The 23,205-nt window shown below is 44.8% G+C and overlaps 1 protein-coding gene across 2 annotated transcripts in view; it reads left to right on the top strand.

Moving 5' to 3' along the window:
• FBXL13 (F-box and leucine rich repeat protein 13) overlaps positions 1-23,205 on the top strand; it is a 234,129-nt gene that overhangs the window by 22,526 nt on the left and 188,398 nt on the right. For both annotated transcript variants that reach the window (XM_077471772.1, XM_077471773.1), the window contains exons 4-5: positions 2,260-2,327; positions 16,251-16,405. In XM_077471772.1, the coding sequence (XP_077327898.1) occupies positions 2,260-2,327; positions 16,251-16,405 (223 nt within the window). The remainder of the gene's footprint in view (positions 1-2,259; positions 2,328-16,250; positions 16,406-23,205) is intronic.

Genomic DNA, 23,205 nt, shown 5'->3' with positions numbered 1-23,205 from the left:
ATTGGTTTTCCATATTGTCGCGTGCACACAATGGTTTTCCTGATGGAATTCCGACGGGATTTAGCTCAAGCTGTCTTGCATACACAGTCACACCAAATTCCAACCATCAAGAACACAGTGACGTACAACACGTATGACGGGACTAAAAAAAGGAATTTCAATAGCCAGTAGCCAATAGCTTCCATCTCGTAGTTGATTCTGAGCATGCGTGAGTTTTTGCACGTCGGAATTGCATACACACGAAAAGGATTTTCGTGTAGGAACTTTTTCCGACCGAAAAATTGAGAACACGCTCTCAATCTTTTGATCGCTGAACTTCAGCCAGCAAAAGTCTGATGGAGCATATACCACAATCACATTTTCCAACCAAAAGCTCTCATCTGTCTTTTGCTGACAAAATTTCCGATCATGTGTACGCAGCATATCTGACTAGTATGCCAAAAAAAAAAAAAAAAAGGATGATCATTCATACGATATTCTCATCATGTGTATGAGGCTTAAGAGAGGGTTGGGGAGGAGGTTTGGAAGAACATCTTCACAGATAAGCCTAGAACACATGGGCTGAATGTCGGTTGGCATGAGCCAATTCAATAGAAACCGGCAGACATTCGGTCCATGTGTATGGCAGCCAGTCCAACAGAAAATGGCTGGGTTAAAGGAAAAAAACAACTGATAGCTGCGGTCAGAGCAGCTGTACTAATGATACAATGTTAGTACAGTGATCTCCCCTGCTGAACTGTTGTGTTCTGACAGGGGGGCGGTCCCCCTGCCAAAACACTCTGATCAGATCATAATCAGGAGCCAGTCCGCTGCTGGTTTTCCCATCATGCTCATCCAACAAAAGCCGGCTGACATACACACGGGCCAAATGTCGGGCGGTTTTTATTGAACCAGCCGATGTCGCCCAACATTTGGCCCGTGTGTAAGGGGCTTTAGGGTGAAGGTCTGCTGTAAATGGTACAAGACAATAGACTCAAATCACAATGGGGTAACACAAGCATAATTATCTTTATTTTAGCCACGCAATTCTCATTTACAAATCACATTGGGCATAACTGTCACTTTTTAAAAATAATTATGCCTATTCTAGTGTGCTAGGTTTGTGACTTGATCCTAATGACTAAAATAATCTTGATTCTAATAAATAATAACCTTTCCATCAGTGAATCATTTTCACCGTTTGTTAATAATTTGCAGCAGTGCAAACCTGTGCTGGGTCTTTTTCATAATTTTCCATCATGAAACCCCCTAATTCTCTCCACTTATATTTATTTATAATATTTATTATTTAAATATCTCAATGTGAGACAAAAAATAGTTTCGAACAAAATGAATGGCATTTTGGATAACCTGAGGACCCAACAATTTAATTATAGCATTTCACATGCAGTCTTAAAGTTTTCACAGCTGCGTTTTACAGATTACCGCAGTAATTCACCATCAGAAGAAAAATAATAATCTGTGGTTCGAAGACCTTGATCTGGTTCCTCTTTGTTTATCAGAGTCACTTCAAAGATGAGCACGGCACTGTTATTCATACACACTCACAGGATACAAGGGAGCCTGTGCATGTTTATACAAGAAAGGACAAAGATATTTCAACGGATTGAGCTTCATTCACATGGTCCTATATATATGCCTTCTTTTCCTTGTTCGTATATTGTTCGTTAATTCACCCATTCGTTAATATTAACGTACATAAAGCACAATAGCCCTTGTTACACACGGTCGGAGATTCCGACAACCAAATCCGTCGGAGTAATTCCGACTGATTAATTCCAGAAGAGGTCTGGAAGTGATGTTGCATACACACGGTCGGACTAAGTTGACGGAAAATCCGATTGTACATAATGTGATGACGTTATTTCGCTACGATGGGGCTACGTTCAGGCTAGTAGCCAATAGCTTTGGTCTAGAAATTTGATCTGAGCATGCGTGGCACTTTGTCCATCGGAGTAGGCTACACATGATCGGAGTATGTCCGATAGGAGCATTTTGTCTAAAAATTTTACCGGCAAGTTGGAAAAGTTGGTGCGTCAGATATTCCGATGGAGACCACACACAGTCGGAATATCCGTCAAAACGGTCCGATAGGACACATTCCGTCGGAATCTCCGACCGTGTGTACAAGGGCTTAGGCTATTTGAGGAGAGGGCTTGTCAAGCTTTGTGTTGCTATCTTCACATCCTGGAAGTAAACCAAAGGGTTTTTTCCGATTACTTAACATTCCTTTTCATACAGCTTTTTTTTTCCATTCAGGTGTCACCAGAACTATTTAAGAAAGCATACTCATTTTACATCAACAAGTTGCAGAGGTTATACTTTGAGTGAGTATTTTACTCCCTGACAAAAGTAGATTTACATGTATAAGCAAAAATGTTTCTTGCATTAAGATCATTTGGCAGATGTATCAAGGTTCTTTAAACCTGTCAAGCTTTTGTTTAGTGCTATGGAAACATTTTGGATTTATGCACTCCTAAAGTTGAGATGTTTAGTATTTCATTTTTATTTTGTATATAGAGAATGGAAAAGGAAAAAAAGAGATTTCTGTTTAGGGCCACCATCAAAAATTCATGGGGACCCTTCTACTTGGTATTGCAGGATGTTCTCATTCCTCTACCTCTATGTATTTAAGAGAACATGTTCTTGAAACAGAGTGCAGAAAGCACGTTTCACGTATACAGAAAGATCCCCTATTTAAATAGGATTGTTTCTAGGCTAGAGAGGGACCCATAGTATGCAGGAAAATCCCTTCCAGCATACAGTGCCTTGACAAAGTATTCATACCCCTTGAAATGTTCCCAATTTTTTCATGTTACAACCAAAAAATTTAAATTCATTTTATTAGGATTCAATGTGATAGACCAACACAAAGTGGCACATGATTGTGAAGTGGAAGGAAAATGATAAATGGTTTTCGATTTTTTTTTTGACAAATAAATATGTGAAAAGTGTGGCGTGCATCTGTATTCAACCCCCCCCCCCCCCCCCCCGAGTCAATACATTGTAGAACCACCTTTCAATGTACCATAATTATCGGCTTATAACACGCACTTTTTTCCCCTAAAATCAGGGGGAAATTGGGGGTGCGTGTTATACGCCGATCCCCCGTTGTTTCTAAGCCTTTCTGCCATTCTCTGCGGCTTCTGGGTATTTTCGGCCGTTCTTGGCTATCTTCGGCCGTTCCCGGCTATTTTCGGCCACTCTTTGCTATTTTCGGCCACACTCGGCCGTTATCGGCGGCTTTCGGCTTTCCGAAAGCCGCCGAGAACGGCCGAGTGTAGCCGAAAATAGCCGAGAGCGGCCGAGTGCAGCCAAAAATACCCGAAAGCGGCCGAGAACTGCCGAGCGCCGCCGAGATACACAGGACATCCGCTCTGTATCTCGGCTGCGCCATTTTTAAATGGCAAAGACCCAGACAAGACTGAAAATGACTGACAAGGCTAAATGCAAGGCTGCAAATTACACGGACAAGGCTGCATTGATGGGCATTTAAATGTAAGTTTTTTTTCTTAAACTTCCCTCCTAAAAGTTTTTTTCTTTTAAATTCCCTCCTAAACTTGGGGTGTGTGTTATACGCCGGCGTGTGTTATACACCGATAAATACGGTAATTACAGCTGCAAGTCTTTTTGGGGATGTCTCTATCAGCTTTGCATGTCTAGAGCAGTGGTCATCAACCCTGTCCTCAGGGCCCACTAACAGGCCAGGTTTTATGTATTACCTTTGGGAGATGCAGATTAGAATACTGCAATCACAGAGCAGCAAAATGATATCACCTGTGATGTATTTCAGTTATCTTGCAAGCCTAGCCTGTTAGTGGGCCCTGAGGACAGGGTTGATGACCTCTGGTCTAGAGAGTGACATTTTTGCCCATTCTTCTGTGCAACATAGCTCAAGCTCTGTCAGATTGGATGGAGAGCATCTGTGAACAGCAATTTTCAAGTCTTGTCACAGATTCTCAATTAGATTTAGGTCTGGACTTTGACTGGGCCATTTTAACACATGAATATGCTTTGATCTAAACCATTCCATTGTAGCTCTGGCTGTATGTTATTGTCATTGTCCTGCTGGAAGATAAACCTCTGCCCCAGTCTCAAGTCTTTTGCAGACTCTAACAGGTTTTCTTCTAAGATTGCCCTTTATTTGGCTCCATCAACTCTGACCAGCTTCCCTGCCCCTGCTGTAGAAAAGCATCCCCACAACATGATGCAGCCACCACCATATTTCACGGTGGGGATGGTGTGTAAAGGGGGATGTGCAGTGTTATGCCCCGTACACATGAACGGAATTTCCTTCGGAAAAATCTTGGATGTTTTTTCAGATGGAATTCCGCTCAAGCTTGGCTTGCATACACACGGTCACACAAAAGTTTGCTGAACTTTTGACCGTCAAGAATGTGGTGATGTACAACACTACAACAAACCAAGAAAATGAAGTTCAATGCTTCCAAGCATGCATCAAATTGTTTCCGAGCATGCGTAGGAATTTTGTGCATCAGAATTGGTACAGGCGATTGCTTGCTGGAATTCGGCCAGCAAAAGTCAGATGAAGCATACACAAAAGCTCTCATCTGTCTTTTGCTGGCTGAATTTCCGATCGCATGTACAGGGCTTATGTTTTCTGCAACACATAACGTTTTGCCTTTAGGCCAAAAAGTTCAGTTTTGGTCTCATCTGACCAGAACACCTCCTTCCACTTTGATGTGTCCCCCACATAGCTTCTCACAAACTGCAAACATGACTTCTTATGGTTTTCTTTTAACAATGGCTTTCTTTTTGCTACTCTTTTTTGTTACTTCTCCACGGTGTAAACTTCTCCACAATTTTATCCTTGACCTATCTGGTGTGTTTCTTGGCCTTCATAATGCTGTTTATTCACTAGGTTCTCTAATAAACCTCTGAGGGCTTCACAGAACAGCTGTATTTATATTGAGATGAGATTACACACAGGTGGACTCTATTTACTAATTAGGTGACTTCTGAAGGAAATTGGTTCCACTAGATTCTAGTTAGAGATATCAGCGTAAATGGGGCTGAATACAAATGCACGCCACACTTTCCAGATATTTTATTTGTAAAAAAAAAAATGGAAAACCATTTATAATTTTCTTGCCACTTCACAATTATGTACCACTTTGTGTTGGTCTATCACATAAAATCCCAATAAAATATATTTATGTTTTTGGTTATAACATGACAAAATGTGGAAAATTTCAGGGGGTATGAATACTTTTTCAAGGCACTGTATATATAGATTCTATCTTCCATTTAAATACATCCACCCCTCTCCAAGGCCGCCATTCTTCATAACTCTACAAAATATCCCCCAAATCCACTAGGTGGGCTGGAACCCTCCAAAATCTGCTCCAGCTTAAGTTTTTCTTGGTCTCAATTTTGAAGTACCACATCCCCCCTTACCTATGACTTATTGAAGTTGATTGCTCTTTTCTGGGGAATAGCAGGAAGAGTCATCATCTTTCCTTACAGCTTTGACAACTCAACAACCACTGAATGCATGTGTTTTGCCAGACCTTACCAATATACCTCCTGCCTTTTTGTGAATTTTGTTCTTGAGTTCCTAGTAGAAGTATTGACAGGTGCAACCAGGCATATGTGCATTGTATGCAGTGGGGCAAAGTTCTATTTCTGCATATACAAGTACCCCAATTTTTTTTGTTTTGTTTTTTTAAATAGATTTTATTGATGTTTTACATGTTTACAGTAATAAAAGCAGTATTGTGTAATACAAAGTCATCAAACAAAAACAGTGTGATGTGTACAATTCAGTGAACAGTGGTATCTTTGTAGATCGACCTCTTTTAATTTCCCTTGTGGTATGCATGTGACTTGATCCATGTCGTATCAGTTTGATTATATTTCTGTGTGAGAGTCATGGTCAAGATTGATATGGATAAGAGGTATTCTATAGTTCTCCATATCAGGAGGTAGGGGTATGCGTGTGCGGTGAGCTCCGTTTGAAGTATAGACGTACATGGATTATCCGCACACCTCCCCGGTCACTAGGGATGAGCTGAACACCCCCCGGTTCGGTTCGCACCAGAACTTTCGAACGGACCCCAAATTCGTACGAACGTTAGAACCCCATTGAAGTCTATGGGACTCGAACGTTCGAAATTAAAAGTGCTAATTTTAACGGCTAATATGCAAGATACTGTCCTAAAAAGGGTTCGGGGACCTGGCTCCTGCCCCAGGGGACATGGGTCAATACAAAAAAAAGTTTTAAAAACTGCCGTTTTGGCGGGAGCACTGATTTTAATGACGATTAAAGTGGAAAAAAAAAGTGAAATATTCCTTTAAATATGGTGCCTGGGGGGTGTCTGTAGTATGCCTGTGAAGTGCCACGTGTTTCCCGTGTTTAGAACAGTCCCTGCACAAAATGACATTTAACGGAAATAACGTCATTTAAATCTGCTTGCGGTTTTAATGTTATATCTGGTTCCTGCAATATGGTTGAAAATCATTGAGAAAAATGGCATGGGTAGCCCTCCCTGCCCATTACCAGCCCCTTTGGGTCTTGTACGCATATTAAGGGGAACCCCGTACCCATATTAAAAAAAGGAAATGCGTGTGGCCCCGAGGCCCTATATACTCAGAACAGCAGTATACATGCGGTGCAAACAAGACAGGGACTGTGTAGGTTTGTTGTGTTAAGTTGAATCTGTTTGTAATTTTCAACTGGTACATTTTTAAAGTGTAGCTCCAGTCAAAAAAAAGATTTTTAAGCTTTTTGGAAAACATAGGGAAGGGTTATCACCCCCGTATAATTTGTTTTGTCGTCCATCTTTTTTCATCTCACTTGCTGTTGTCTCCTTCCGTTTGCAAGTAGGAGATGTTTGTAAGTTGGATGTTTGAAAGTAGGGGCCTGCCCTATATGCTCTGCAGAAATGGCGCAACAAGGTGTTGTTTTTGCCACAACATTGTAAGCCCTCAAAGTGACTCTTGGTGGGCGCTTAGTCTTAGGCACTGGTGCTGGTGCCACGACACTGCAACCTCTCCCATATACTCTAGTTTTATTGCAGGAATTAGCCCTGCTGCAAAGCATTGCATCAAAAATTGCAATTAAACGCCCCTGTTAAACAGGGGCAGAAAAATTGGGCCTTAGGCACTGGTGCTGGTGCCACCACACTGCAACCTCTCCCATATACTCTAGTTTTATTGCAGGAATTAGCCCTGCTGCAAAGCATTGCATCAAAAATTGTAATTAAACGCCCCTGTTAAACAGAGGCAGAAAAATTGGGCCTTAGGCACTGGTGCTGGTGCCACCACACTGCAACCTCTCCCATATGCTCTTGTTTTATTGCAGGAATTAGCCCTGCTGCAAAGCATTGCATCAAAAATTGTACTTAAACGCCCCTGTTAAACAGGGGCAGAAAAATTGGGCTGATGGCATCACCCAGAACCAGAAATGTTCTTCCAACATATCATCGGAGGAGGAAGAGGATAGACAATCAACATAACAGGACAGTCACTCAGCATCAGCATAGGCAGTCTTGAAGGGATGTGATATTTCAAAAAAAATTATTCGGTTACATCAGCTTCAGGTGCTTGGTAGCTGTGGGTGATCCGAGACTGATTCATCTTGATGAAGGTCAGTCGATCAACTAATTCGGTAGACAGCCGCACCCTGTGATCGGTAACAAAGCCACCAGCAGCACTGAAGGTGCGTTCCGAAAGAACGCTGGATGCAGGACAGGCCAGTAGCTCAATTGCATACTGTGCAAGCTCTGGCCAGTGATCCATCCTCAAGACCCAGTAAGCCAGAGGATTTTCGGTGGGAAAGGTGTCCAAGTCTGACCTTGGCCCTAGGTATTCCTGCACCATGTAAATCAGACGCTGGCGATGGTTGCTGGAACCGATCATACCTTGGGGCTGCGGACTAAAAAATTGTCTGAAAGCATCAGTCAGACGGCCACCTTCTCCACTGCTCCTTCTGACCGATGCCTCAGCAACACGTTGTCCAGGACCAGGAGTTTGTAACCTCCCAGTCTCTGGGAACGGTTTGCACAGACCTTTCTGCAAGGCCTCCCGGAGATGTCTCATCCTCTGCTCCCTCTGCGATGGCAAGATAAGGTCGGCAACCTTACCCTTGTACCGTGGATCAAGGAGAGTGGCCAGCCAGTAATGGTCCCTCTCCTTGATCCGAAGAATACGAGGATCCTTCCGCAGGCTTTGCAGGATCAGGGAGGCCATGCAGCGTAGGTTAGCTGAGGCATTCGGTCCGGAGTCCTCTGGGTCACTAAGGACAACATGATCCGCAGCTACCTCCTCCCAGCCACGTAGAAGTCCACGTGTTTCTTGGGACTGTAAATCATCCCTACAAGACTGCTGCTGCTGATGCTGAGTGCCAGCCTCCACCTCCATGCTGACACAATCATCCTCCTCCTCCTCTTCCTCCTCCTCATCCTCTTCTTGTGTGATGGGTGGCACAGCAGGACCACTGTCTGGATAAAGGGGGCCTTGAGAGGCAAGGAAGTCCTCCTCTTCCTGCCTCTGTTCTGCCTCAAGTGCCCTGTCCATTATTCCACGCAGCGTATGCTCCAAGAAGTGGACAAGAGGTACAGTGTCACTGATGCATGCACTGTCACTGCTCACCATCCTTGTGGCCTCCTCAAACGGTGTCCCAATGACCCAATGGGCCTTGAAAGACAGGTAATGTCCCTGTCCATGCCTGCTGGACCATGAGTCAGCGGTAATATGCACCTTACTGCTGACCGCCCTGTCCAGCGAGGCAAGGACATTGCCTTCCACATGCCGGTAGAGAAAAAGTGGCGTTTGGGGACCTGCCACTGAGGAACCGCACATTGTACAAACTCACGGAAGGGGGCCGAGCCTACCAACTGAAAAGGCAGCAGTTGAAGTGCTAGCAATTTAGCCAAGCTCGCATTCAACCGCTGGGCATGTGAATGGCTGGGAGTGAACTTCTTTCGCCGGTCCAGCAGCTGGGGCAGGGACATTTGCCTGCTATAATTGGACATGGGTGTACTGCTAGCAGAGTGCCCGGAAACACTTGGCTGTGACACACCTAATTCTACACCTTCATTCCTCTCAGAGCAGGTTTCAGAGAGGACTGAAGGTCTAGTGGGGTTGGAGATGCCAGCTGATGAGGAGCAAGGAGAGGGCCGCTTTGTTCTTTGATGTGGGTCTTTGAGGTATGCTTGCCAACGAGCTGCATGGCAGGTCAACATATGTCTGGTCAAGCATGTGGTGCCCAAGCGGCTGATGTTTTGGCCACGCGAGATATGCTTGAGACATATGTTGCAAATAGCAGCGGTGCGATCTGATGCACTCGTCTCAAAAAAGGTCCACACCAAAGAACTTTTAGAATAACGTGCAGAGGCAGCGCCCTGCACAGGCGGAGCTCTGCGGTGTGATTCAGTCGGTGTGCTGCCCCTAAGCTGGCCCCCGGAGGGCATCCTGCCTCGTTGGACATGTGCCTCCTCCTCCTCCTCCTCTCTCCTACCAGGCACCCACGTGGAGTCAGTGCCCTCATCATCCCCTCCCTCTTCATCGCTGTAGCAAACCTGGCAGTATGCTGCAGCTTGTGGAACATGACTGCCAGATTGCTGTCCTTCTTGAGCATCCCCTCTCTCTGCAGTCACTGATGATGACATTGAGAGGAGGGAAGACGATGCTTTGGCAGCTGCTTTGCTAGTACCCTGAGACTGGGTGAGAGAGGATGAGGAGGATGAAGAGGGCTTGGTCATCCACTCTACCAAGTCGTTGGCATGTTGCGGCTCAACATGTCCAGCTGCCGAAAAGAAGGACAAGCATGTCCCATGGCCACGTGCTGATGACAATGCACCGCGTCCACGACCAGCACTGTTGTCTCTAGACACAGAGCCTGCTTGCCCTCTTTTATCGGCTCGCGCCTGTCTGCCTCTCCTTGCTGGCCTTCCAGACATGGTAATGCCCTGAAGGGAGTTGGGTAAAAAAGCAGTTGGGTAGTGTATATTGTGCTAGAGGCACACAACACCCACTAACTCCTGCAGATGCCTTTATTATAGAACACCAGAGATAAAGGGGTATATACAGATGTATACTGTGCTGTGCTGGAGGCACACACAACTTCCAATAACTCCTGCAGATGGCAAGTGGGCTCAAATAGAGAAGAGCTATGTAGGTGGATTTAGCGGTATGTACTGGGTACAGAGCACGCAGACAGCACGCACAAGCTCCTAACACTACTGACTGCAAGCTCTATTATAAAAGATAGATCACTAGCTATATAGGTGAGGTGAATATAGTGGTGTATACTACGGTCAGGGCACGCAGACAACAACCACTACACAACAGCAAGATCGAAAATCGGCTGAAAACGATCGGTGTGTACTGTGTTGAAGGTACACAGAACACCCACTAACTGCTTCAGACGCCAACACACTACACAAGGCCGCCGCGCTGGCGGCCTTATATAGTGTGGGGCGTGCACTACACAGCCTGAGCTATGATTGGCCACAGGCATCCTGCCTGTGGCCAATCATGGCTCTCCTCGCTGCTGGCGCTGCGATTGGCCAAGCATGCGGGGTCACAGTGCATGCTTGGCCAATCATGAGCCAGCAATGCACTGCGCCATCGCAGTGCATTGTGGGCCGTGAGCGCCACACGAATTCGAGTCGAACGTATGTTCGACTCGAACACGAGGCTCATCCCTACCGGTCACCCCTAAAGGGCTCTGACTGTGACGGGAGGGGTGTATACATGTGTATCAATGTTGCGATTAAGGTCGGTACTTCATAATGTATGAATGAGCCCAAACTATAGATAGAAGCTTCCTAGGCTTTACAGGGCCTAGGTTTGGGGGGTGGAGAATGGCTCTGAGAGCTCTCAAGCAGTGCGTGCTTCCTTATCAAAGCCGTAAGGGCCTTTGCTTAAAATGATGATAGGAAAACGCAGTTGGATATATTGAATATGAGGAAAGTTGTTCACGGTACAGTGGGGTATGAGGGGGGTGGGAGGGAGGGAGGTCTATAGTATGGTTATCAATGTTGGAAATTAGAATTTTTCAAGGTGGGAGAGGATGAGTTAACAGTTGAATCTCAGTTGGAGCCAATCCTTGTCATGTACATACCAGTCGACAATTCTGGTCAAGTGGCATGCCCAATGATATTTTTGAATGTCCGGAAGACTTAAACCACCCTATAATTTGGGGAGCGTCAATCTTTTCAAACTCAGTCTGGCCGTTTTGGATGCCCATATGAAGTTTCTACACGTCCTTTTGTAAGCAGAGAAGAAGGATGGTGGGAGTTTAATGGAGGAGGCTTGGAAAAGATAGAGAAGTCTGGGTAGTACGTTCATTTTTAAGATAGCTGTTCTGCCAAACCATGAAAATGGTCCTGCATGCCATTTGTGCAGGTCTCTTTGGATTGTTTGAAGGACATGTTGAAAATTCTGTGCATACAGGTCAGTCAGTTTAGTAGGGATTTTGATACCCAAGTATGTGATGGTGTGGGGTTCCCAATAGAATGGGAAGTTGTTCTTACATTGTGCCACCAGTGTGGACGGTAGGATAATGTTGAGGGGTCCTTAAGTGAGAGTGATAAAGTGAGTGGTCCTTAAGAAGGTTAGGGATAGTGATTACCGGATCGGTTAGGAAGAGTAGGACATTGTGCGTGTATGCTGCTACCTTATATTGCTTATGATTGATCTCAAGACCTTTGATATCTGGATTTTCTGTTAGTTTGCTTAGTAAGGGTTTTATGGTGAGTATGAAAATCAAGGGGGATAGTGGACATCCCTGTCTCATATCATTGGAGATGGAGAAGGTGCTCAACAGGCGGCCGTTTACCCTAATTTTGGCTGTAGAGGTTGAGTACAAGGCTAGAGTCATCTGAAGGAGGCACTGTAGTATACCCACAGCACGTAGTGTTGCCTCCATATAATCCTAAGCCACCCTGTGGAATGCCTTCTCCGCGTCCAGGAACAGGAAGAAGCCTTGAGTAGACGTAGTGAAGAGTCAATGGTGAATGTTTAGAGCTTTCGTAGTATTGTCCCTGGCTTCCCTGCCAGGGACAAAACCAACTTGGTCCAATGAGATTAGTCTAGGGATTAAGGGGAGGATGAGGTTGGCCATTTTTTTGCGTAGAGTTTCACATCTACGTTTAAAAGTGATATGAGGCGATAATTGGATACTAGCGTGGTGTCTTTATCTGGTTTTGGAATAAGGGTGATATGGGCTTCCAGGATGTCCTTGCTGGGTGTGAAGTTATTGAAGACCTTGACTACCTTAATACCGGGGGGAATTGGTATTGTACAGAGGGGAGACAGTGCGTGCACCTCGATCGGCACACTGCACCCCGTTCCACTACTGTGTGGGAGTTGGCCTATACCTTACATGGGAGAGTGTCCGTAAATCGGGGATAACCTGCCACCACCCGACCATTAGTGGAGATGAAGGAGGTTGTGGATGCATCTAGAGGAAGGTGGGAAGTATGGGCGACTGTTCGTATTTGGTGGGAGATAGAGATAGTAGAACCTGGGCAGTACTTGCAGCTATCAAATGTAGGGGTATTTAAATGGGTATGAGAAAATGTCCTGTCTGCATGTTGGACCTGTGTGCAGAAGAGTATGAGAGGTGTCTGGAGTTGATACTGGGCCCCAGAGAGCCCAGTAGTGTAAAGTCCAGGGTGAGAGAGCCACTGATTAGCATTCGTTTAACAAGATTGGTGATCTAGCATCTTAAAACTAACATAACTTTCATTTATGCAACATTCTTGCAAATAGTTTAACTAAAATGTAAAACATTCATTCACCGAATCTGAGGAGCAGGTGGATGTCTTTAGAAATGGTTGGTGGTACTGGTAAATATTGGTGTGGCTATCAGACGGTTGCTATCAGACGGAGATACACAGTCTCAAACTTTGTTGTGTGGGCCTTCTTGCAGAGTTTGATGAGAGGGTGGATTCCCTTGGTGTGTCGTGGAGAATGTTGCTGAGTAGTATGAGGCAGATCGGCAGATGAAGTCGTGTAGTCCTGAGTCCAGTTCTGCAGGAGCGTGGGTTTTCAGTCTGTGAGGTTGTTGATCGGGGGTTCCTTGTCCGGGTCTTTCGGTGATTGTCGATTGTACCCTCAGTGTGGTGGTGCAGCATTGATGAAAAGGATTCCCGGATATCTTATAGGTTCCTGTGTGATGTTGAGCTGGATGTAAGCCTTGATGAGTGCTTTTGCGTCTTTCTGGTCGCATGGAGTCATGGGAATTGTAGTTTAGGTTGTTGGTTATGTATGCACCGCTGGTCTTGACTGAGTGTCAGGACGGTCACAGTGAAGGCGAGAGGTTCTTTCGAAGTGGGGTTAGGTAGTTAGAAAAGCACTTCAGCCTCAAAAATGTCTCAGAAATGCCCAGGTGTAAATACAGTTAAAGGTCACAACCGTCAAATATAACATAGTGGAACTTAAGTGTGCTGAACAGGGCAAAACATTAGTGCTGGATTACTGAGTACCTATGAGGGCAGTTAGCGGTCCCGTCTGGCTCTCCTTGAGCTGGGAGAGTTGGAGGGGCTATAATCTTGGAGTATGCCATGGGAAGCATTGCAGTTGCAGTTGAACTTCTCCTCCGGTATCTGGAAACTTGTGCCTCCATGGGCTCTTCAGTTGGCTGCTCCCTTCTCACAGCAGAGTGGCGAAAACCCACGTACCAATTAGGTACCTCTACCTGCGGGATGTTTAAGGTGCTGCAAAAATGGGGGAGATCTTCTAGAACTTTCAGGAGTGCCGTGCGACCCTGTGAGGTACACGAGAGACAGAATGGTAATTTCCATTTGTATGATATTCCCTTGGTGCGGAGAGTGTCTAGTAAGGGTCTCAGGTCTCTGGGGTGCTGCAATGTGATCCCTGAGAGATCCTGATAGATTTGGATCGTCTACCCTGCATGTATGATCTGTGGCTTGCTTCTGGCTTGTCTAAGAATGTCCTTCTTATGTTCAAAATTGACTATGCAGCAGACAATGTCCCTTGGGGGCTCAGTATCTCTCCCTTTGGGTCTCGGAGCTCGGTGGATTCTCTCCATCTCAATGGGAGTCTGGGTTGATCTGTTTAGCAGCTCGTTGAATAAAACAGTGACCAAGGGTGCTATCTGGTGTCCCTCGATCATTTCCAGTATTCCTCTGACCCCCAAATTGTGGCGTCTGCCCCTATTGTCAAGGTCTTCCAAGTGTCTCTGCATATCCCATATGAGTATCAACGTGATGCATGGCACTCAGTTACTCTCTCCACAGCCTGCACTCTATCAGTGGTTGCGTGGATATCCAGTCTCAGTTCCAAGATAGTCGCCGAGAGGGTGTCTTTTATATCTGCGGTGATGGTCCGCTGATCGTGTATGTTTAAGTGAGGTTGTGGGGTGTTTTCCATGCCCGCCCGGTCTGAGGAGATTGATGGGGAAATGGAGAGTGGCGGCCCCGATGGAGAAGGAGCTGATGCCTGTGATTGCCTGTGGCAGGAAGACGCCACGTTCCCACGGCCTGAGCAGTATATTTCAGGGATATTGTGCCCCAGAGTCGGGGAGTGTTCCTGGGGGGGGCGTGAACAGGAGGCCGACGAGTTCCGTGAGGCAGTCCCCATCTGAATGGCCGGTTTTGGGGAATTTGTACCTCCATTAGGCTGCTAGCAAGTCGTGTGGTAGCAGAAGCTGCAGATCTAAGCATCCATCTTCCTGCCAGGTCAGGCCGCGCCCCCAAGTACCCCAAATTTTAATGGACATACCAACTTTACAATTGTAGCACCCTCCTAGGTAGGTGCTAGGATAGTTAGATAAGTGTTAGAGTATGTTTTTTAGTTGCCACACTGTAGGCAGCATGGCTATAATTTTCTGTAGGTAAAAGCATAGCTTGGCTCACTGTACCCAGTGAGCTGTGATTGTTTAGTCAGATCTGTGTGCTTTTCTGCTGCCAGTCTGCTGGATGGCTCCATCTGTATCCAGGCAACTTGAGAAGTTTCTGAATGGTAGGTGTGGAGCTATGCAGATGGCAGCATACATATTGATACAGCCCCAGCCTATCCCACAGAAGCAGGAATTAACGGCATGATAGGAGACTGTATTTATTCTAAGAGCACACAGAGCTCTGGGTCTTGTCCCAGAGTGAAAGAGTCCAGCCTTGGGAGCACGCTGTCCTCCCCAGGCAAAAGGCTGCTGTTGGTGATTCCTCAGCTAAGCGACCTGAGGGGAGGAATGCTTAGTCCCAGGTGCTTAGAAGAAGCTTTCTGAGGGAAGCTGTCTGCCAAAGATCTGTCTGTATCACTGGAGGGTGTCGCTTGGAAGATTGGAAGGTGGCTACTATCTGTCCTTGGGCCTTGTGAGTACAGATCTACAGATGAGAGATATTGGGGACTTTGTGCTCTAGCTACTCCTCTGTGCTATTTTCTTTAAGCAGACAGCCAGATTTCTTGTGAACCCAGTCCGAGCGGCTCATGAGCTGCTGGGCCAGTTTCCGAAGGGACGGAAAGGGACACCTCCCCTCTCGGCACTTGCCGGTGCTTCTCGGGTTTACCATTACTGCCGGTTCACCCAAGAGAAGTTCTGATGGTGTGGCCATCTGCTCCCATAAGCAGTCAAAGAGTTAACACTCTGCCTGTCCCTCTGTTTGCCTATTAAAAACTGACCACACTAGGCAGGAGAGCACATCATGGTCAGTTCTCTAGCTATGCTGGGAACTCAGCGTGCTCTTCTCCAATGATCAGACTTGTCCTGACATGCCTTGCGTACACAGACTTTCACTGGGAAGCTCAGTGTACTGCTGTGTTTGCTCCCCCAGCTCTTATGCATCTGAGAACAGAGGGAATGTCATCACTGTTTTTTTTTTATAGCTATACACAGATGTTTTGCCTTTGATTTCTATTTTAAACAGAATGGGGTTGTTTTACTTGCTTTACAACGTGATCATTTACAATCACCTTAAGTAACACTTACTGGTTAATATACTGAGAAAGCATGCAACGAAAACCTTTTTTAAAACCTGGCAGAGGTCTTCACCATCCACAACTCTATCCAAAACTAAAACAAAGCTTTGCCTGGAGTTAGGCTTTAATATTATTATATTATCGTCATGACCACAACCACGCGCTTAGATTAGAGATTCTTAAAATATTACTCACAGAATATAGTAATTCTTTCAGAGACTTGTTATTTCTGTTTACATTGTTTCTATGTCTTTTCATATTGTATTACATGGATATCATTACATGTATTGTAGACTTCAGTGAAAGGCTAATAAAACATTAATTCCTTCTAACATATGCAGTGCTTGGATGGAGTACTGTGCAGCAAGGAAAGCCAGAAAGCTGGACATACAGGCCAAGCTTCAAAGCGCTGAGACTCACCATGCAAAAACTGTGCTGAAAACCATAATACACAGATGGGAGAAGTGGGTGAAATTTAGAAGTGGTCAACATATAGGTACGTTCTGAAATGCCATAAAGTTGTATTTTCTACTTCATAGATTTTTTTTTAAAGGTACACATACTGTACACATACTGCGCCTATATATGCTGTCACTTGCTTTTAATCTAGAACTCCAGTATAAACAAACTACTCTTCCTTAGTTTATAATTCTGTTTAAGTTAAAGAGCTGTTTTGATTTCTAACATTAACTTTTAAAAAAAAATCTTGATTTTTGAGGGTTTATAATATGCAGGGTGGTTGACCATTCAAGCTTCGAGCTTGTCGGGTTATACACTAACTGGTTATGAACTAACATAACTGGTAAAGCACAATGGCCTGGGCTTGTTCATATCAACTGGAGAGGACCTTTAAGCAGGCTGAGTACAGGCAATTGACTTCTCTGTATGTCAAGATTTAGCCTGGCACCCTTTTGGCACTCAGTCTACCCCTTTTCAGCTATCAGAGCACCTATTGACTACCTCTGGCACTAGAATGTTCAATGGCGGATGTTGTGCTTGCCATCAAAAGGCAGCAAGTCTTAGTCATAAGTATCAGGAAATAGGGGGGTACATGATTTTACGTTACCAATAATGTTAGTACATACACTTTGGAGGACCTGACACGGTCCATATAAGATCAGTGGCACTTAGTGGGAGCCATACCAAGTCAATGTGAAAGAGTAGCTACACACCTTAAACCAAATATTTGGTAATTCATCTATGTTTTTATACCCAGTTGTAGATATAGGGATTTACAGAGGTAGCTTTTATGAAAATACAATTGTAGCATAAATATGAACCGAGCATTGTTGTTTTAACCGTGCTGCATACAGTTACTGCTTTACTGTATAAGGCGTTTGTTGATTTTGTGAGCATGTGTGCTTATTATATGATCACTGAATAGCAGCAATCATTTCCTTTAATTTTTCCTCTTTCTCTTTTACTGAGATTTTCTTAAAATTTTCCAATATAACAAGAGAAATAAAGATTTACAAAAAAGCAGTACACATTGTACAAACAATGCTCCCCAAATGCAAAATGAGAGCAACAACAGTCTAATACTGTAATAGAAAATGCAAAACTTGCAGAGAATCAATTTGTAAAAAGGGGATGAATCTCTAAGATTTAATGTCAGGTCACCTGAGTCCAAGTGACGGATGCACCCCGTTGGTGTCAGGAGGGCACCACAAGGTAGTGGACCCTACGGCTGACTGCTGCAGATGGAGCTCTGGGTGATGCAAGAGAGCAGGTACCCTGTAGCACCAACACGGTTCACACTGGGAGCTATAACATTAGATTTCCCAGGGTGCGGAATCTAAGTGCCAGCGGGTGTTCACCAGTGGTTGGGATGCAGTCTGGCTCCATGTTGCGACCCCCAGGGCCTCCCGGCTTACACTCACGGTAAACTACAGGAAGGTAGGGAGGAAGCAGCAGACTGCGACAACAAAGGATAGTCAGGAGAGCCAAAGGTCGGGGCAACAAGCAAGTCAGGATAGTCCAGGATCACGCCAAGGTCAGGCTATGAAGCAGACAAGGACAGTCAAGAACAAGCCTAGATCAGTAACTAGAATCAGACGTAGAACATACATCAAGGAGCACGCGAAAGCCAAACACACAGTAGTGATCAGCAGGGCTGCCTTGCAGTACACAAGTTAATATAGTGCTGCCTGATAGGGGGTGGGGTGGAGCCATGCTTTGAGGAGAGATATAAGCAGCCAGTTGAGAGCGACTGGTCTCTTAAGCTGAACAAATGGAGAGGTAAGCTGACAGACAAACATTACTGCAGATCCATGACACTTAGGGGGCATATGTGCACAAAAAGATACCAGAGAAGAAACGGCACCCAGACTATCGAGGCAATATTGTGCAGTCAAAACCACAAATGTCTCCACAATTCCATAGCACAAATGAAAGATATGGGTGGAGGGCCTGGCCTGAGGAAAAAAAAAGAAAGAAAATTAATTTAGGCGGCCATGGCCTACCCTACTGTCAGAAACCATGAACCAGACTGAGACAGAAGTACAATTAAATCACACTTGTTTATTAATAAAAAATAAAAAGGTAAATAGAGTAAGCGTAGTCAAAGCATAGCCAGAGTCCAGTAACCGGATCAAGTAGTCAGCCAAGCCAGAGTTCAGTAACCAAATCGGGTAATCAGCCAGGCCAGAAGTCCGGGATCCAAGTAGAGGAGCAGGATAAGGAGCCAGAAGGGATGTCAGCAAGCCAGTCTTGAAACAGGAATGCAGGAGATGGTTTCTTGTGATGTGACCAAGGCGAAGGCAGAGATGAAGTGAGCTGGACAGCTTTAAGTAGGCAGGTCAGACAAGCAGCATCAGGAACAGCTGGGAGACTGTGGAGAGAGATGAGAGCTGGCAATTAGCCGACAGCTGAGCAGCCAGCCCAGAAAAGGAAGGGCTAAGCCAGCCCTGACAGTACCCCCTCCTCAATAACCCCTCTCCCTCGGAGGGCCACCGGGCTTGAGGGGAAAACATCTATGGAAATCGCAGAGGAGGGCAAGGGCATGTACGTCCGAGGATGAAACCCAGGAGCGTTCCTCCAGACCATACCCCTTCCAATGCACCAGGTACTGTATGCGCCCACGGAACCTACGGGAGTCAACAATGGATTGTACCTCATACGCCTCATGGTTCTCAATCTGTATAGGGTGAGGATGTGGCACTGAGGTGGTAAATAGGTTGTAGACCAACGGTTTCAATAAGGAGACATGAAACACATTTGAGATGCGCATACTAGGAGGAAGGTCCAACGCGAAAGCCACTGGGTTAATCCTGCGAAGGATATGGAAAGGCCCAATAAAGCGAGGTGCAAACTTCAGTGAGGGAACACAAAGTCGGAGGTTGTGAGATGATAGCCAGATCCTGTCCCCAACCTGGTAGGAAGGCGCAGGCAGGCGTCTACGGTCAGCATGGAGTCTGTACCTATCATTAGCATGACGCAAAGCCTCCTGGACTTGTACCCAAGTGAAACGAAGACCATAGAGATGCTCCTCTAACACAGAAATACTCTGCGGAACAAACAAGTCAGGCAAAATGGAAGGTTGGAAAACATAATTCGCCATCAATGGAGACAATCAGAGGCAGAATTCAAGCCACTGATGTAAGCAAACTCTGCCCATGGTAATAATTCTGACCAGTTGTTATGGTGGTCAGAAATATAGCAATGTAGGAATTGCTGCAAGGACTGATTGGCTCGCTCTGCGGTCCCATTAGACTGCGAGTAATACGCAGAATCGAAAGCAAGCTGAAATCCCAACTGTGCTCAAAGTATTAGTAGTCAGCCAGGCCAGAGTTCAGTAGCCAAATCGGGTAATCAGCCAGGCCAAAAGTCAGGGATCCAAGTAGAGGAACAGCAAGCAGGATAAAGAGCCAGAAGGGATGTCAGCAACCAGTCTTCAAACAGGAACGCAGGAGATGGTTTCTTGTGATGTGACCAAGGCAAAGGCAGAGATGAAGTGAGCTGGACAGCTTTAAGTAGGCAAGTCAGAAAAGCAGGATCAGGAACATCTGGGAGACTGTGGAGAGAAATGAGAGCTGGCAATTAGCCGACAGCTGAGCAGCCAGCCCAGAGAAGGAAGGGCTAAGCCAGCCCTGACACCTACATGAGCTCAGCAGTGGGAGAGAGAAGCACATAAGGACAAGCTACAGAGAAAACATAGAAAGAAAGAAAGAAAGAAAGAGCAGGAGGGGAGGTTAAAAAGGAGAAGGGTGCCCCAGGGGATTTTTAAGCTGTGTTGCATGGAACCTTTACAGATTTAAAAATCGAGAGGTCATTATCTTCAAGGATTGCCGTTAATCTTATGTTGATGAGCATACCGTGAACCCGGTTCTTAACCTCTTCAAAGCTAAGAAGCGGTGTCTTTTAAGACCGCGCTATAGTTGTCTTCGTTGCCATTAAAAATATGAGTGATTAGAGTATGTTCCCGACAGGTAGTGCCTGCTATCGTTTTATGTAAATAAGCCTCCCATGGGTCTTTCCACAAATTCACCTGGAGGACCACATCGACCTGTGTGTGCACCCTGATTCTTAACCTCCGGACTTTAGGACAGGTCAACCATATACTGTATGTTTCATATTGCCCAAATCTGGGCAACCTCAGAAGCAATGAGGGTATGATGGTAGACATTTTGCGATCCTAACTGGGGTAAAATACCAACGAGACATAACTTTAAAATTATTTTCAAGAGCGAGGACATTGCAAAAGGATTTGAACAGGGCCTCCCACATTTTACGCCAGTCACATGGCTGTGGATCTGAACCAAAACTTTTTATCCATTTGTCACAGTACATGGGCGGTCTGCGGTCCTTTTTCCTCTTTCTACTGATATGAGCTGTCTGGGTAACAGATTTGTGAGAAACACTAGGCTGTTAAATTTTTGGGGTCTTCTGTATGGCTATTCCAAGTTTCTATTCTTAACAATGTAAATCTTACTTACCAGCAATAGCAATGTATTCGTTTTGGTATCAGTAATCAATTATTTTCATGGCAAACTAAGTTGCAAATTAGTCAACACTGTGTAAAGCTGGCCACATAGAGGACCGAAATTCGGCCAATTCAGGAGGGACTGGCCAAATTTTAATATATGTGTGGCCACTGCCACTCAATAGAAGTTGATCTAACAATTGACTTCTGTTTAAGGGCTTGTTGAATTTTTTTTCTCAATCAGTAGTTGATCAGTGTATTCTGAGAGTGGAGATGTCCTGCTGTCCACCTTGATTGTTTGTTTGGATAGGGAAACCAATTTGGTTTCTTTCAATGAGCCCACTGGCTGATTGAAAAAAAGTAATCTATGGCCAGCCTTAGGGCCATTGTTAACAGGCTTCCAATGTGTTATGCATTCCTATACAAGTCTATGAATGTCTAGATCTGCTAAACCTGCTTGAAACAGATCAAAAGCAGGTCAGAATGAGGTCAACTGCAGGTCAAACACAAAGCACAAACAAATAGAAAACCTCCATATATACAATCATATACTCACAGTTGATCCAGAAGAAAGCAAAAAAAAAAAAAAACACCTATATGCAGCTCTACCCATAATGCTTTAGCACTTTCACACTCTCCAACAACTAGGTCCTATTTCACACTCTCTTTCAGACCACTTCTCACATAGAGAGAGATGTTGAGACAAATACCACCATCTTTTACCCTACTCTCCGAAAGAGAGTAAAGCCAAGACTACTAATAGCCCAATCATGTAAAAAATGAAGCCAAGCTTCAGTAATACCAGTTAAATCATAGTTCCCTTCACTCAACAAAAAACTCCCAACTCTCCTATTTTGCTTGGCCAACTTTTGGCTTTGGTGAACAAACACTTTAATTCATTGTCACATTTTATACTTGCGTTTTGCATATCTTTACTTTACATAAACAGTACGAAATATTCCCAATGGTTGTTTGTAGTATGGGAAACTCCGTATCACCTGCCATAGCCCTCCCCACATTTTCCCCCATTCCACCCTCTATTAGTGTTTGACCTCTGACTGACTTGTCTGCCCCATTATTTTGTAATTCTCCCTACCCCCCATCAATCTTAGTTTAAATACTCCATCAAATTCTCCATCAAAACTGTAAACTACCTCAATATAAGGTGTTTTGGTACCAACAAGTCAAACACCTCTATCATTCTCTGATCAAAACACAGACTTCACTTGACCATGTGTGTGTCTAGAGAGAGACTGGCGCTCACCAGGTCTTATCTCACAGATGTATTCATGTATACTAGCTAAACTTTACCAACTTCTTTGATCTTATGTCCAGAAATGGGCTACTGACCTTAGTGTAGATCTGGAACCTAAAGACTGGTCGGACATTTTGTGGGCAGGAACTTGTACAGTGTTGCTTTCAAAAGTTAATTCAAGGTCCTTTTGCCTATTTGATCTCTGCACAAGTTCCTGCCCTCCTACTCACCAGCTTGCTTCAGGGGTTGTGGGGAGTCGGGTACTCACCTTTACATATGGTGGACTTGTCCTCTAGTATACATTTTCTGGGCTGAAGTATATGGAATGCTTTCTACACTTTTCAGTTTTCCCCGCAGCCTATAGTTGCTCTTCCTAATGGAAAAACTTTGAGGTCCCTAAAAGGCAATTTAAGCTTCTTCTGCAGGTCATAACTGCTGATAAGGCCTGGAGAACACCTAAGCTATGCATTACCGAGACTATGAATAGGGTCACACAAGCCATGATCCATGGAAATATAGAAGCTACATTTCAAGATAGGGTCTCTATAAATACCAAGTTGTGGCAGCCTTGGATTACATGCCCCATCAGGTTTTAATGAGTCTTTATTGGAGCCTTCACCTGTTGATAAGTGACCAGGCCTCTCATTTTTATCCACCATGCTATGCCTCACCCTGCAGATACTAAAGTTGAGGCACTTAAGGTGTTTCTAAACCCAGGACCCTGCATTCACTATATCTGGTCTCCCACAGTACACAGAAATACATGGAAATACAATTTGTTTAGTAAATATAAACTGCTCAATACCCTTTCTCATCAGCGATATATAGCAGTTTTATGATTTCTATCTATCTGGCCGAGCACTGGTTAAAGCTTGTAGGAGAAGTTTTAATTTGCCTCTGACTGTCCTATGAAACTGCATGACCCCTGACCCACTGCCTGTTTGCCTATCCAACAATTAGGTCAAAAGGGTGCTAAATACAGTAACAGGACAAGAAAAAAGTATATTGATGTATTTTGGAGAGCATCAAGAAATTGAAAATAAAGAATGCAAAGTACTCCTGAGATGGCGATGAGATTATTTGGTAAAATCGCTGAATTTAGATATTCTGTGACTTGGTA

The sequence above is a fragment of the Lithobates pipiens genome, unplaced genomic scaffold, assembly GCF_037356315.1.
Source record: "Lithobates pipiens isolate NorthernLeopardFrog02 unplaced genomic scaffold, aLitPip1_a1.2 Scaffold_8, whole genome shotgun sequence".
Lineage (NCBI taxonomy): Eukaryota > Metazoa > Chordata > Amphibia > Anura > Ranidae > Lithobates > Lithobates pipiens.
Note: the sequence above shows the minus strand (reverse complement) of the source record. Positions and strands in the feature narration are given on the sequence as shown.